At 43.7% G+C, this 15,622-nt stretch overlaps 1 protein-coding gene across 9 annotated transcripts in view; it reads right to left on the bottom strand.

The window, feature by feature from the left end:
- The window catches only part of TPD52L2 (TPD52 like 2), a 29,267-nt gene that overhangs the window by 5,881 nt on the left and 7,764 nt on the right, over positions 1–15,622 (bottom strand). For 4 of the 9 annotated variants that reach the window (XM_061630956.1, XM_061630957.1, XM_061630952.1 and 1 more), the window contains exons 4-6: positions 15,349–15,408; positions 12,400–12,459; positions 6,627–6,728 (exon numbers count right to left, since the gene is read on the bottom strand). In XM_061630956.1, the coding sequence (XP_061486940.1) occupies positions 6,627–6,728; positions 12,400–12,459; positions 15,349–15,408 (222 nt within the window). Of the gene's footprint in view, positions 1–1,692; positions 1,720–6,626; positions 6,729–12,399; positions 12,460–15,348; positions 15,409–15,622 lie in introns of all 9 variants that reach the window. The other 5 variants (XM_061630959.1, XM_061630960.1, XM_061630955.1 and 2 more) reach the window with 5 other exon arrangements.

Genomic DNA, 15,622 nt, shown 5'->3' with positions numbered 1-15,622 from the left:
GCATGGTCCTGTGGGCACCACAACATACTCAGGTATCTCCTCTAAGAGGGTTTGTGGTTTTGCTTCTTAGGAGTGGCCTGCTTTTTGGTCTGTGTTTTAATTTGTTTTGGAGTATGTAGGAGTTTAGCCTTTTGGGGGAGGGAGTCTGAACACTGCCAGTTTTTCTTCTGTGAAATTGACATTTTTGGTGCCCACAACAGTTTCAGATTTCCAAGGTTCAAAAGAGGTTGGGGACCTGTAATCTAAAGCATCAGTTATTGTTACCACAGCTTACAGTGCAGGAAACCTGGCACTCTCCAGGTGTCACTGAACTACAACTCCAAACCAGCCCCAGCCAATACAGCCAGTGGCCAGGATTGATGGGAGCTGCAACATCTAGAGGGCCACAGGTTCCCCTCCTCTGCGATAGAGCAATATGAAGTGTCACCATCCTGATGACCTTACAATCAGAGGCTTGGACCCAGTATTAGTTCTACTCAGAGTAGACCCATTGAAATTAATAGACATGGCCAGCTCTGATCCATCAAATTCAATATTGGATACGTTGATTCTTGTTAGCGGGACAAGAATTTGACTACACCAATGTGCAGTGCAAAAGACTTTGTTGACGGGATCACAGTTTAGCCAGAGACTCTCAATGCCTGGCAGTTCACAGCGACAGGAGACGGCTGTACGTTGTACGGAAGAACTGAAGCTCCAAGAGACAGCAGCAGCAGCAGCATTTCCTTGCCTCTGAGCAAAAAGCCATACCTCCAACAGCACGTCCATTTAATTTTGATTTAGGGGAAAGCCTTTTAATAGACCTGGCTGTGGTCCAGATGAGTCTCTCCCAAGACCTGGAACTGACTCTAAAGAAAAAAGGGCAGGGCAGCACACAGTTGTGTCAGCACCGCACAGCAGCAATCAAATGGCTTTTGCTCCGCCATGTTTTTAAATCCCCAGCTAGCATTAATCCTGCAACATCACCCCACTGAGAGAAAAGCAGAGCAAGAGGACGTGGAAGCTCCAGCCAAGCATGTAATGAACCCTCACCGATTGTGAGACTTCAGGTATGACACTTGAGCGCAAAAAGCTGCCTTCACCTGGGGCAGAGGAAAAATCCATCTAAGCCCAGTGCTATCTACTCTCAGATGACCAGCATTTGCACCCCTGAGTGCTCCCAACCATTTTCTCTGGCCCCATCTGAGCCAGGCACAGAATGAAGTCGAAGGAAAGCTTCAAACTCTTGTGTCAATCCAGTTCTTCCTTTGACATAAAGTGTTCCATGGCAGAACTGCAAGGTAGTTTGATAGACTAAGCAGTTCTCCAAATAACCAAGAAACTCTGCTCTTTTTACCTGTTTAAAGGGGGAATCCAGAAGCTTTTAGCTCACTGGGAAGATACAAGCAGCATCTATACATGGCTCTGGCGTTAAGAGGGCTGCAATGTGCCTTGTCCTTCATGGTTTCCTATCCCTTCTCTTTCAAGCTGAGAGTCAGGCTCACGTTTTGGAGTCCATGGGTGGCATTCAATGCTAGTCCTACTCAAGAAAAGACTTACTGAAGTTAACGGATGCAACTAACCTAGGTTTGTTAATGTCAATGGATCTATACTCTGAGAAGGTCTTAGATGAATACAATTCCATGCATGCCTCTGAGAAAAACCTTGTTTAACCAGATTCCTTGCCGATATCACTCCTGCACAGAGTCTTACCTAAAAGAATGCGAGAAGGGATGGGCCCTGGAAGAATCCAACGGCAGCGGAAAGTGAAAACGGTGAGAAAGGCAGTTAGGTGCAACTTCCAAACCCATCAGTACACACAACACCCGAGATCCCAAAGAAACCCACCTGGAGAACACTTAAGAGGTAAGCAACAGACATAGATTGCAGGAGATGTTAGGAACTCTGGAAGCCAGCTTATACCAAGTCAGGCCAATGGTGCATCGACCTCCGTTATTGTTTTACACTGATTGACAGCGGCTCTCTAGTTTTTCAGGCAGGGAACTTTCTCAGCCATAGCTGGAGACACTTGGAATTGAACCTGAGACCTTCTGTTCTAACACTTAGCTCTCCTGTACTTCTGGGCACTGACCATGCTAGCATTAAGTCAAGCAAGATTAACTTGCCATTGATGACATCAGTAAGTACAAAGCAAACCCTCATAGTAAACCAGCCAACTTTTCAGCCAGCAAGAAGCACCGCTAACCGGTTCAACCTGGTTATCTTAATCCACCTATATTTACTATGCGGCCTGTGAGCCAATTTTTCCTGGACCACAGATCACATGGTAAGGGGTTGCTCCCAATGGAAAGGCACGCACCCCAGGAGACAAAACTTAGGTGGCCTTATCACCCACTCAGAAAAAAAATGCCATGTTTATGTCGATCCTACCTGCACAGAGTGCACAGGAGATGCAGGAGTTTCTAAGAGGCTAGAACCTGCACCTCAGAGAAGGGTTTCATGTCAATGTGCCATGGAGAATTCTATATCGAGACATTCATGGTGGAAATCGACAACCAAATGAGGATTTTCTACTGTGTGAAGAGAGACTTTGCAGTTTGAGAGCTACAGCTTTGCTAATATATAAGGACAGCTATGTTTCTCTTTACAGTCACTTTCTTCCAAACCAGGAACCTATCTGTTTTGCATGACGAGACAGATCTAGGCAACAGCCAGATTCCATCTTTTCAAGAGGGGGGGTGGGGTAATCAGTCTTTGCTCCTTCAATCCAGAACCCCAATGTAGCCTGATCTCTGTAAGGACTAATTATGTCTGAAGTCTCCATCTTCAGACCAATGTATAAAGGCAGACCTCAAGGCTTCAATATGCAGCCTAATTTTTGTGTGTTTTCCTCCCCCCCACCAAAGCTTGTGCACATTTTTGAGACACTTAGGGTTGTGGTAAAAAAAAGACACTGCCCAAATGTGATTTGGGGGAGAGGTTTTTGGCAAGACACACATCACTATACCAAGAAGTTTTGGGACACCCTAACAAAAAAGCAAGAGTTAAGATCTGTACCTGCTTTTCTTAGGTCATCCAAGCCATGTGACTAATGAGGCAGTGGGATTTGGCAAAATGCTCAAAACACCTCTTTTAAGCCCTTGATTGTGATCAAGCACTGGAACAGCAGGGAGGAAACTTGGGCAGGCTTTCAGGTAGCCAGAATATGTGGCAATGTCAGAGTTAACTGACTAAGATACCAAAGGACTCTGTTCCAAAAGAATATTGGGAGGACAACCTTCATGAAATTTTACATCACAAAAACCAACATAATGCAAGGGTTTTGACCCAATTCACCCTGTCCATAAAAGTAGCAGAAGCTTGATTATGCTGGGCAGTTGCTTATTATTATTATGACTACATTTATTACCTGCCCTTTACCCAAAGGTCCCAAGTCAGGTTCCAACAATTTTAAAATACAGCATTAAAAACAATCTAAAATCACAAAATAGGGTGGGTCCTAAAAATATACTTCTCAGGTGTCAAAGGCCAGAGTAAAGAGGTGCATCTTCACCATTCATCTAAAGCTGTGCAATGAAGTTGCCAGACACATCCCAGTGGGGAGGGAATTCCACAACTTAGGGGCCACCACAGAGAATGCCCTCTCCCAGGCCACCATCCTGAGCTTACGAGGGTGGCGAAACTACCAAAATGGCCCCCTCTAGTGATCTCAACGCCCGAGAGTGTCTGCAGGGAAGGAGGCGGTCTTTCAGATATTTTGGACCTAAGTTGTTTAGCGCTTTAAAGACTAGCGTGATCACCTTAAACTGGGCCTGGAGATGAACTGGCAACCAATGCAGACATTTTAAAACAGGGGTTATATGAATTCTAAAGGGAACCCCAGTCAGTAATCTGGATGCTGAATTTTGGACCAGTTGAAGTCGTCTTCAAGGGCAGTGTCATGTAAAGCACTCATTTCCCAGAGTGATGGTGTACATGAAAGCCATACAATTGGCCCATGCTGCAGGGCTGCTAATTCTATACATTTTAAAAAAGAGAGATCAGCAGAGACATCTTTATGGGACCTTTTTATGACAGTGGGTTGAATCCAGAGGGCATTCGTCACACTTTAGTCTCATTTATTTCAATGGGACCAGAATGTGACTAAACTTACCAGATTGGATCCTGAGGAAGTTAAATAAAATGAGACACTGTAGAAAAGATCTAGGCAATGCTTTGAGGTTGCAGGCTTACCCAGCAAAGTGACTGAAAGTTTAAGGAAGCTCCTGTTGCTGAGAGTCAACAAAGATCAGGTGACTTCCTTGTCCCCCATTCAGATCCTCCGCAGTAACCTTCCACCCACTACCCGCCCTCATTTTAAGCAGCCAATTTGAAAAACTGATCCCCACACTCACACTTCAGAACACACCAGCAAAGCAAAGGAAAGCATTTTGCTTCTTAAGAGAATAGTATGAAAAGAGCAGAATCTCATAGACTATGTGTCAAAGATGAATGGGGCTGAACAGAGAGAAGCCATATCTTCTGCTCAAAGGAAAGAGGTTCACTACAAAAAAAACACCAGCTTCACTCCTTTCATAGTCTCCGATCACGTAAGTCAAGCTTAGTAGCAAACGTTTGTCTTTCATTTGAGGAAGTTTATCAGGTAAAGACTAGGAAAGAAAGCCTCTATGCACAGCAGGATGACAATATGGAGAACCTGCACAAGTAGGCAGATTCCCCTTCTCACTTGGCAGCTGCTTACAGGGGCAGAGAAACTCAAAACAACAATGCATTGAAATGTAACTTGATGTTGGTAGAGGGTGGGAAGAGGCGGCAGGCTGCTGCTGCAAAGGCAACCACAAGTTCTCTGTCCTTTCTAGCTTCACCCTTACTAAGTACCAACCACACCTGAAGACATTCCTTTGTTAGGATGTGGAATGAAAGTTAGTTGTCTTTGAGGATGAGCGACTGAAGCCTCCATTTATCAAAATCCCAAAGTATGATGTATGGCACAGGCTGTTCTGCCTTCTCCAACTTAGGTTTACCCTCCTTATTAGCCCAAATGGCAGTCCTATTCCTGCTTTTTTTTAGATTCTGTGTGATTTGGCCATAATGGTTTCATCCCATGATAAATATTATGGTGTTTTTTTAAGGACCGCTGCTTTGTGGTTCAAAGGTTTGATAACCTGCATGAACATTTAAATGCTTCTTTAAAAAAAACCCCAAAAGATCTAGTTTGAGTCTTTGCTACAAGACTGTAGAAGCCTTGCAGTTTGTGTTAATATTCACTTCAGGATGTCAGCCATGCCAAACTAAAATAGCAAACCAGATCTTAAATAATGTCCAAAAAAAGGGAAAGAGCGTTGTATACAAGCTATGCCAGGTTCGAGGAAAAGGCTATTAAGACCAATACATATATGCACTAATTCTCTGGTAAATTTAAGCAAATGTTGCGTTTGGAAAGAAAAAAGTGCCATTTGCTAGGTCCAAGAATACAAAAAAGAAAAAAGCAATTTGCCAGAGGTGCCAATAGTCCTCAAAGTGCTGTTACGTGATCAGAGTTTATGTCAAGTGCTTACCACCTGGATATTTCCAGCCAGAAGGGGAAAGGAGAGTTTCTGAGAAGAAGCAGTGTTACAATGAACATAACAGCTCAATTCTACATGAATTATTCTTAACACATTAAGTAATTGATACATACAGTATATGAGTCAGGTTGCATTTAGGAAAATTCTCAAGAGCAAGGAATGGTGGGGAATCCTCTCTGCAGCTTACATCTGATTACAAGGTACCAAAGTCTGGAATGTGTAGGGAGTTTGCAACAGTGCTGCACACTCAGGAAACTCTGAACATGTTAACATTAAGGGGATGTTGATTTAGGTTCACAGCCCAGTTTTCACTGAACCTGTGAATAAACTTAGGTCATTTGATGGATTAAAAAAAAGTCTGTCCATTGAACAGTCAAATAATTATCAAGCTTATAAAACATTAGATGTATAACAAGGAGATGCACGCCAAACAATAACTCTTTGGAAGTTCTGGAGTCAAATTTGAAGCCATTGCAATCCCTTATTTGTCTGCAATAATGTTTTACCTGCGTATAAATGTATGTAAAGGATGTTCAAGAGATCAAACAGTCCTTCTCAGCTTTTAGCCTAGAAAACCAGTGGTAAGAGGAAACTAGTATGTTCAGTATGTTTGAAATGAATGAACTGCACACACAGCAGCAAGAGTGATAAACATCCGTTTTTGAGTTTTCAGGAGGGGAGAGTGTTCTTGCACTCGGGTCCTGCTTGCGGGCTTCCCCCAGGCACCTGGTTGGCCACTGTGAGAACAGGATGCTGGACTAGATGGGCCACTGGCCTGATCCAGCAGGCTCTTCTTATGTTCTTATGAGTTACAGTGCCTGGCAGTGGGGACCTGCTTCTAAATGAAACACGCACCACACCTGAATTCCATAGACAAAGAGGAAAATGTGCTTTTTTTTTTTACTGTGACAACTTTATTTTTCTATTTTTTTTTTTAAAGAGAGGCTACCACTTACAGAGAGGACATTCTTAGCCTCAGGGAAAATATGATGAAAGCAACTGGGCTGAAGTGAAATAGGCAGTCAGCCAGGCTGCAGGGCGGTTAGATGCCCACCACCATTCTTACTATGGGAGCACGTCCAACTTCCTTCACTTTAAGAAACGCAGCGCAAAAATTACCTCATATCTCCAAACTTCCTGCTGATCACAGAACCCACATTGGAAAGGGCAGCTGAAGTCTTCTGTCCTGCCTGTGACAGCGTTTCCTGTGTCTTCTTGTATCTAGGCAAGAAAAACAAGGGTGCAACAGCTGAAGGCAGTAATTAAGGGGGGGGAAGAAAAGGATTTGAGCAGCAAGGGAAATGGCAGCTGGTGCTTAGCAAATAGCACTGCAGTTAGGAAGGGAGAGGCCTTTCTGAGCAGGAGCTTAACGTGTATAAACATCACTTGAGGATCATCCGTGGCTCTTTATTACTGAATGCACGTTTTTGCAGTTAAAAAAGCACATGCATAGCTCTAAGTGATACTGGCACATATCGTGAGAGGCCTTTACTGAAACGAAGAGACTTCAGTTAATAAGTTAAAGTGCCTCAGTGTTGCTCAGCTGGTTCCCAATGCAATTATGGGTCAAAGCCTTTGTTACGCAGTAGCATTAAAGTCCTGTGTTTGCTTTTTGAAGTATGCTTTTACTAGCAGTGTTGGTTTTTCTGCTCGCTGCGTGGGACCAAGGGAATCATCCCTGCAAGTCTGTCAAATTGCATTTGGGACTTTTGTTCTTCTGACAACTCCGTACGTTCCCTTTGCACCCATATGAAAAACAGACTTTCCCATATACCAGGAAATTAAAAAAAAAAAAAGCTTTCAGCTGGGGACAGGATTAGACGTTCGGAAGGAACAGTTAATATTGACAAGTTAATTCAGAAAAGAATAAGCATTGCTTCTGCTACGTAAGGAAAATGTTTCCCATCAGTTACCATTAACATTGCCATTTTAAAAGAGGGACAATAGCAACACTTTTTAAAAGAGGTACAGTACTTATTTCTGGGATATTGTTCTATCACCAATCCAAAGACTCAGATGGTGTAGTGTTTATAGTTCAGTCCTAAACACGGCATTTCAGACCACACTGAGGAAGTCACCAACATCCCCAGAAAAATCATGGCAAGGAACAGATTAAAGATGCAACTGCAGTCAAGCAGCTTTTAGTCTCTTTTGTCTTTTGACCTCCATGTGCCCATCAGCATCTCTGATCATGAATGCTGCAATCCTATACAGTCACACACTAAACTCGGCGGGGCTTGCCTCCAAGTAGACATGTGCAAAATAGCGCTGTTAGTGTATGAACAGCAGTGTCGGTGGTGAATGTATTCTGTATCTTAACAAAACAAACCACCATATAGTGAATCCTCTTAACCACACCACTGCACATGACCTCTGCAGTCTGCCGCCCCAGACTCTTTTCCATCACCCAAGATCACTTCTAATATCAGAGGCAGGCTGGTGAAAAAGAAATTCAGGTTATGGCCTGTGGGAAGATGAGGCATAGCATTGGGGGTGGGGGCACTCATCTTTCCTCACTCATGCACTCAGGTCCCCTGTTGCTTGATTTAAACGAATGAATGGGGCATACCTGGGCTTAAATAAACTGCTCTGCAGCTACCCCATATCATCTGACCCCCACATCTATTGCCCAGCTCTTCCTGAGGGAGACAAAGATGAGAGGGTCCCGCTTAATGAAATGGGGAACATTACAAAGATATGCTGTTGCCCTCTGTACTGGAAAACGCCCATGTTCAATGCATCAGGAGGAGAACAGACAGGATTTGTATCGGTACATTCGTTTGTAGCCATGTGGAGAAAGATATTACACAACTGCCATGACGACGCATCAAAATTCATTTGCCTTCTAGCAAAACCAAACGGTAACTATTTGGAACAAGAGGATTTCATCCCATTACTGCAGGTCTGTGTGATTTGCTAATGAGTGTCCTTTTATGAGTTTACAAAAATAATTTATGCTGAGCACATAAAAAACCTGGGGCTGTATTGTCAGTAAAGCAAATGCCCCACTGTGTGCATCATTTGAAAACAAAGAAAACATTGTTCTTGTTGCAATTTGTTTTACTTTGTTCTTGTATTTGCATTGTATTTTTACTGTATATTTTTTACTGGTTATTTCTTATGTAATTTTTTTTGGTAATCTGTTTTAATATGTTGTTCTTCACTTTGGGGACCTTTTGGCCAAAAAGTGGTATATAAATAAACTATAAAAACTGAACTAAACAATTCTTGTGTATAGACTAGACTACTTCAGACTATAGGTAGGTGCTCACTTTAAAGCTTAAAAGTTTAAGCAATGCTCCCATCAGGAACACACACACACACACACACAAATCAACATGTCAAAAAGGCTGCTAAGCTAGAACCCACCCACCCCCAACCACTGCCCCCTCAATATGCTGATTTTTCTATGTTCAGGGATTGGGATGTGAGCCACACCTGCAATCCCCAAGCATTTCAGTCAAGAGCCTGGTTGGCTACCTTCATGAGAACTAGGCCTTGAGCCCAGCAAGAGTTCCTCTGCCGACATTACACTTCTTCTACTTGTCAATCTAGGCAAGTTAGTAGAAACTGTCCTAGCTATGCTCACAGAATCTGTATAGAGTAAGAGCATTAACAGGGGCAGCAACTTTTTCACAGGAGGGCCAAGTAGGTAAGATCTACACTGCAAACCAAAGCTAGCATGCGTACTTGAGTTGCACCTTATTAATGGAATTCAACAATGGTTTTCCCATTAAAAGTGTTCGTTGATGAAGGACTGCAGACTCATCTTAAATGCAAAAAAATCTCCCACCTGTCCATTGACTTAACAAAGTCTTTTTATTTGCTTCCCTGTTTACTAAACTTAAAACATTGACAGCTGCATTAAAGGTGGCTACAGCAATCCCACATGACAGTTCTCAGTTGTTAAAAGCATACACAATTCTCATTGTCCTGCTTTGTATCAGCTGTTAAGATTTTGCAAGGATCAGCTGCAGACCAGCCTTCCTGCAGTTGTACTTAATCAATTCACCCCTACACTAAAAGCACCCCATGATTACAGCCCAGGAAGGTCATTTGTTCAGTAAAAGTTAAAACATAATCATCCCAAGGGGTTAGTCAACAGTATCCTCTCAGGCATGAGGTTTTTGAAAGCCAACCCTAAGCCCCAGCACTATCTCACACACACACTTTGGATCAGATACAACACTGAAGCTATTCCTACCATCAGTGTGCCAAAAGCCAGGTGTGGCTTCCTCCACTGCCAGAAGGCTTGTAAATTTGCTTGCGTTGCTAGAGGAATATACTACATCCCAAAGGCAGCTAAAAAGAAAGGAAGTGCAGACCCTAAAACCCATCCTGCCTTCAACTCCTCCCCCCAAGAAATCTTAGCTGAAATTGGATTCCTGCACTGAGCAGGGGTTGGACTTGATGGCCTTATAGGCCCCTTTCAACTCTACTATTCTATGATTCTATGAAGTTTTCTAGAGATATACATGCCTCACCGTATCCTAATACACCAGCCTTCCCCAACCCAGTATCTTCCAGATGTTGTGGACCACAACTGTCATCAGCCCATGGCTGTGCTGGCTGGGACTGATGGAAGCTGTTGTTCAAAACATCTGGGCAAGGCTGGGGAAAGCTGGTGTACACCTTCACACACACAACCCCCCCTCCGCCACTGATCACTGAATTCAGCAAAGCACTGGTCCTTAATGCAAGCCTGGAAAGGAGGACTTGGAACACCTCTGGTCATGCCACATTAAATTCAGCTCTGGAAAATTTCCCCCAATGTCAACTTCCTGCTACAGCTGTCAGGAAACTTAAGTACGCAAAACTTCCTGCTTCACCCGGAAACATCCACAGGACAAACTCAGATTAAGCCCTACCAAAGTACGTTGTTTTTATTAACTCAGAGGAGCTGCCGGGGGGGGGGGGGGAGGGAAGTCAACAGGCAGCAAAATAACAGCGGAACCAACGCTGTAACCGTGCGGTCTCACGGGAGAAAGCAGGTAACACTGAAAGTTTAATAACGTACAAAAATCCGCCCCCACTCTCATCACAATCTGGACTGTAATAGGGGGAAAAAAGATGGTTCCGAGATGGGAGGAGTTAAACAGTACCATACTTCAAATGCAGAGAAGTGCTAGGAGGAATTGGGGGGGGGGAGAAGGAGAGAGGAGTCAAGATCCTCACACATCACCATCTACACCTCTAGGACCAAATATTATAAATCCAAAGGCCAGAAGAGCTGCTTGCCAAGGAAACACAGCTAATCAAGTTCTCTTAATAAGAACTCTTACTTGGGCCATTTTAAATCTCAACTGTCCTGAGTTACTCCAAGCCATAAAAAAACACAGTTACAAAGAATTGCAGATGTTACAACAGCAGCTTGGATTTCCAAAAATGATGAGCAGAGAACCACTCCGTACTTGCCCAGTCCTTTGTTTCTAATGCCGTCCTATGCTCCCTGTGAAGCCGCTGCAGAGGACTGGGAGATTCCTTAGAACTGGGGGCGGGGTGGGGGCGGGGAGAGGGGCTGCGGCTGGAAGGGAAAATCAGCCAGCCACACCCCTTTGTGCACACAAAAATGCCCTTAATGTAATTTTTTAAAAATTATCCCAAATGAGGCCTATGAAAAGGAAGGCCAGAACAAGTCACGCTAGAGTTCCAGTGAATCCAAGCAATCACCTCCACTGAAATGAATGGGAAAATAGTAAGAGTTGCAGGGTTCTTCCATAACTTCTACCCATTTCAATGAGGATGGAACAGGAAATGTTCGTTACAGAGACAGACAGAAAGAGATAGTCAAATGTCTGCCACTAGAAATCATGAAAACTGGCTCTAGTTTTCCTTTATTTTCTTAAAAAAGGGTTCCTGGGGATGTAAAAAGAAATGTGCTGGTGACCAAAACATCGTATAAGGATTATCACCAGATGTTTTTCTTAAACAAAAGAGTAACTCAAATAGGTTATTAGACCGGCTTCCAGTCACATCGAGGATTGGAAATTTATCATTCTCCAGGAACCTACATAACTGAGTTGCAAAGTGCACCTATCTGAAGCTCTTTTGAATTTATATGCAGAAATAATGGACAGAGGAGCACTATATTTATGCTTATTTCAAGCCCATTGCCAGGACTACAAGCACACTATGCATAAAACCTTTTAAAAATAAGAATTCCATTCCCTGACAATTTGGATTCTGCACCAAGAAAAACTGTATTCGATGAGCTGCACAATTATGTAAATTAGCATCATTTCTCTTTGCAATATTCTGTGTTTCTTCCTATTTTGCACAATTTATTCTGGCTTGCTAGTCACAGGTGGGGCACAACTACCAAAGAACTACACAGCCCACCTCTGGCTGCTCAGACTTCAGAAGGCTCTGCCCATACACTTTCAAACATATTTTTACAGCTCTAAGGACTACTATCTTGCATTTTTTAAAACTGAAAAGCAGACACACACACACACACACACACACCGCCCCCCGGAAGCAGAATTTTGTACCTGCTATTACATTCTGTATCCTTCCTGCATTCCTGCTGCATTGCAGCTGACAAGCAATCCTTACCCTGATGTGTATTTTACTGGCTTTAATTCTGTGTTATCCCAAATAAGGCCTATCAAAACGAAGCTCAGAACAAGTGAAGCAAAGACTGCTGGGCATACACCAGAGTGGGCAATGACATCCCAAATCAATTCCTGACATAGAGAAACGGCTCCACATCTCACTGCTTGCACACTAGAAGTTATGTTTCTCCCGCTGTCCTTATTAGTTAGCCAACAAAGTGCATTTAGAGAAGGGGGGCCAAGCAGGAAGAAGAGTTAGCGCAGGAGAGGAAGTATTAGTTGCAGTTTGCTGGTTGTATAAAGGGAACGTGCTTTATGCTAAAGGTTAAGACACTCACGCTTCTGATTGGGTTAATTTCTCATTCCAGTCGTCCAGGGTGCTGCTGGCCGAAACATATCTATAAATACAACGGAGGTTAGAGAAGAGGCCAACACCTTTCTTCCACAGCACTCCAAATCACAAGGGCCATAACAAGCGCATCGCTGGCCATTCGCTATTGCTTCAAGCTTTTATATTTCTTTCTATTTGTGTGTTATTTCAAGCTCAGATTCTTTCTGGTTCACAAGTTGAACTGAAAAAGGCACATGGCCTTAATGGAAAATATTGCTCAGATGTTGCAGAAAGCGACAGTCCGTAGTTCCCCTTAATTTTCGTGCATGTGGGGGAAGACTTAGCAGTTCACGTTCCGCGGTCAGAAGAGAATAAAAGAACTCATAACTGGGTATATCCACAAAAGTGCATCAGAATAGCAGCCACTCTGGCTTCTTCTCCCACAGGACGAACCTGTCTCCCTCCTACCTTCAGCAAAGACAGACATGACTGTGACCCGCAAGGCTATTTTAATCATCAGTCTCCACCTTTCCTGCTATGCTTTGGTTGGGCTATCTGCTTTTTAAAATAATTGCCACACATAATAATTTAACATTCATTGGGCACTTGGTTTTATAGCACAATTAACTTTAAAAGGTTGCAAGACGGCTGCAGTGCAGAGAGTGGTGGAAAGTGGGTTTTAAACGGGCATTTTAAAACGTTTATTTCTAGGCCTCTCCCAATGGAAAAAATCTATTCGAAAGGTTAGATGGCAGGAAGAAAGCATGTCTGATTATTGCTTAGGGCAGCCTTTCCCAACCGGTGTGCCTCCAGATGTTGTTGGACCACAACTCCCATCGGCCACAGCCATCGGTAATGCTGGCTGAGGCTCATGGGAGTTGTGGTCCAACAACATCTGGAGGCACACCGGTTGGGAAAGGCTGGCTTAGGGTCTGGTCATCATCTGTAATTTACTGCATTACAACATCTGGGGAAATACAGAATGAAAACTTATTTGAGCATTAAGGTCCACCCTAATTTACTTCAATGGGTTTTTCTTTCTCCACGATGCTTAATTATTTTCTTTTTTGTATTATGCATATGTTTTGCATTCCCTCTGAATTTTCCGTATTGTATAAATGACAAAAGCATTTGTTAAAAAAAGTTATTTGAGCATCTCATTAACAAGGTTAAACCTAATGCGTACTAGTGCCGTAAGCGGCCTGTAACACTCAATCCTCCCAAACAAAATTTGGCTTCTTGAATTTTTTTCAGCACTTGGAGAAAGTGTCTTCTCAGTGGTTGGCTGGCTGGTGATAATTATTACCTAGTCCAATCCCAAATTTTCTCTTTCTTTGCAGGGTTGTAAAGAAAAATATAAGCCAAGATACAGGATTTGGGCCAAGGACAGTTCTAATGGGCTACAGTCAGCTTTAAAATGAGTGATCAGACTTGTAAATAAACCCGTAAGAAGTTTTACTAGGCTGAATTTTACGCTCCAGACTGGCCAAGGAGCTACAGAGGACTCCATGCCTCCTCCACCAGCCCATTTGGTGCTTGTGCTAGACACAGAGGGGGCTTCCCCTCCTCCTGCACAGAAATCAAGTGGGTTGGCAGAAAAGGTGAAGAAAGCCCCATCCCCCCTCTGTCAGCCCGCTCAGTTCTTCAGGATGCAGTTCCTTGTCACCTATGGCGACCATGCAAGTGGTTAAATACAAGGCTGGAATATATGTATAGATTCTCATACACCCAGGCAGGCTTGTGCATGTACAGGCATGAACACCTACATATACAGGCATGCGGACAGTCAACCATATGTGCACACCTCCCTCCCACACCAAGTAGCCTCTGCACAAATCTCAGCCCAGTCAGAAAGCTGCAACACACCTATATCCAAAGGCCTGCCATTGCCCAACCTTGCTCAAGAACTAAAGCTGGAATACACTCTGAAGACTGCATATTTAGGTATTCTTAACTTTGCAGTAAATCCCACCGAACTCGGCGGGATTTTTGAGCAGAGATGCGTAGGACAGCGCAACAGGTCTACTAGCTTGAAGGTCTCCCACTTACAAACAGCTTCACCCATTCTCCCTTAATGCCTCTTGTGCCTGGAACACCAAAGCTGGTACCACCACTCTCATAACCCAGCAAAGGAACTACATATTCTGTGCCCGCCTCACCTAAAGAAACCCAAGCCACCCCCTCTCCTTTGCAAAGCAGATTCCAAAAGAGGAGGTCTGCAGAGTAGAAGTGGTGGGCCAGGGCACAAAATTCTTCTGCCAGGCCACATTTTCCAGCATGTATGCTGCAGGAAGGAAGCAATGCACAAGAGAACAGTTGAGCATCTCCTGGCAGCTTCCCTGCTGCAGATCTCCTCCTCTCAACACTACTGTGCAACAGAGAATTGACAGCCAGGGTTTCAGCACCCAAGATGGCCGTGTAATCTATAGTTCCAGCCTGAAGTTGAAACCAAAATATACAAAAGTGTGTTTGCCCACATTGAGCCCTTACTTCTCTCCCTTTCCGCTGTCCACTGGTCTTCATTTGAGCACCAGAATTTGTAATTGTAAGCTCTTTTTTTCCTTGTATTGCATACATTAGTGGTGCTAAGTCAATTTAGCAAGGAAGACGGATGTTCAGTTTTGCCTTAAGGATTGGATACAACGCAAGAGCAGTTCCTAGCTGGACTATTGCCATTCGTCAATGTGGTCTGGTAACTGATTGGATTTTTCCTTTCTCTAGGCAAGAAAGCATCATGGAAGCCAGCAAGATGTGCTTAATCTTGAACACGGCCAAAGAACATTTATGGGCAAAGAATAAAGTTCTAATGTTAATAAGCAAGAGGCCCAAGTGTGGCTCCTCTGCATCCCAAGCACAGGGCCAGCTCCTTCTGGAACCGAAACAAAAGAGTGGAACGAGACGGAGGAAAGAGCAAGGAAGAGCGAGGTGGTGCTTGGACGACAGGAGAGGAACTCACAGGTCCGATTGTGTCAGTTTCTCATTCCACTCTCCAAGTTTCTCAGAGGTTTTCACATAACTAGAAACAAAAACCTGGGGGTCAGTCACACTTTTGAAAGTGGGAAGAGGATTTCAACCAAGAAGAAAACCCAACATCATAGAGGCAGGTGATGAAATATTGACTGCCCAGGCTGAGAGATGGGGCTGGGCCACATTCCTGTCAAGAGGAAAATGAAGCAGGATTTGACATTCACAACATGTTTGGGGTTTTCTGGAATTGCAAAGTAGGTTTG

Source organism: Rhineura floridana, chromosome 6 (assembly GCF_030035675.1).
Source record: "Rhineura floridana isolate rRhiFlo1 chromosome 6, rRhiFlo1.hap2, whole genome shotgun sequence".
NCBI classification, from domain to species: Eukaryota; Metazoa; Chordata; class Lepidosauria; order Squamata; family Rhineuridae; genus Rhineura; species Rhineura floridana.
This window is presented reverse-complemented; position numbering and strand designations above follow the sequence as displayed.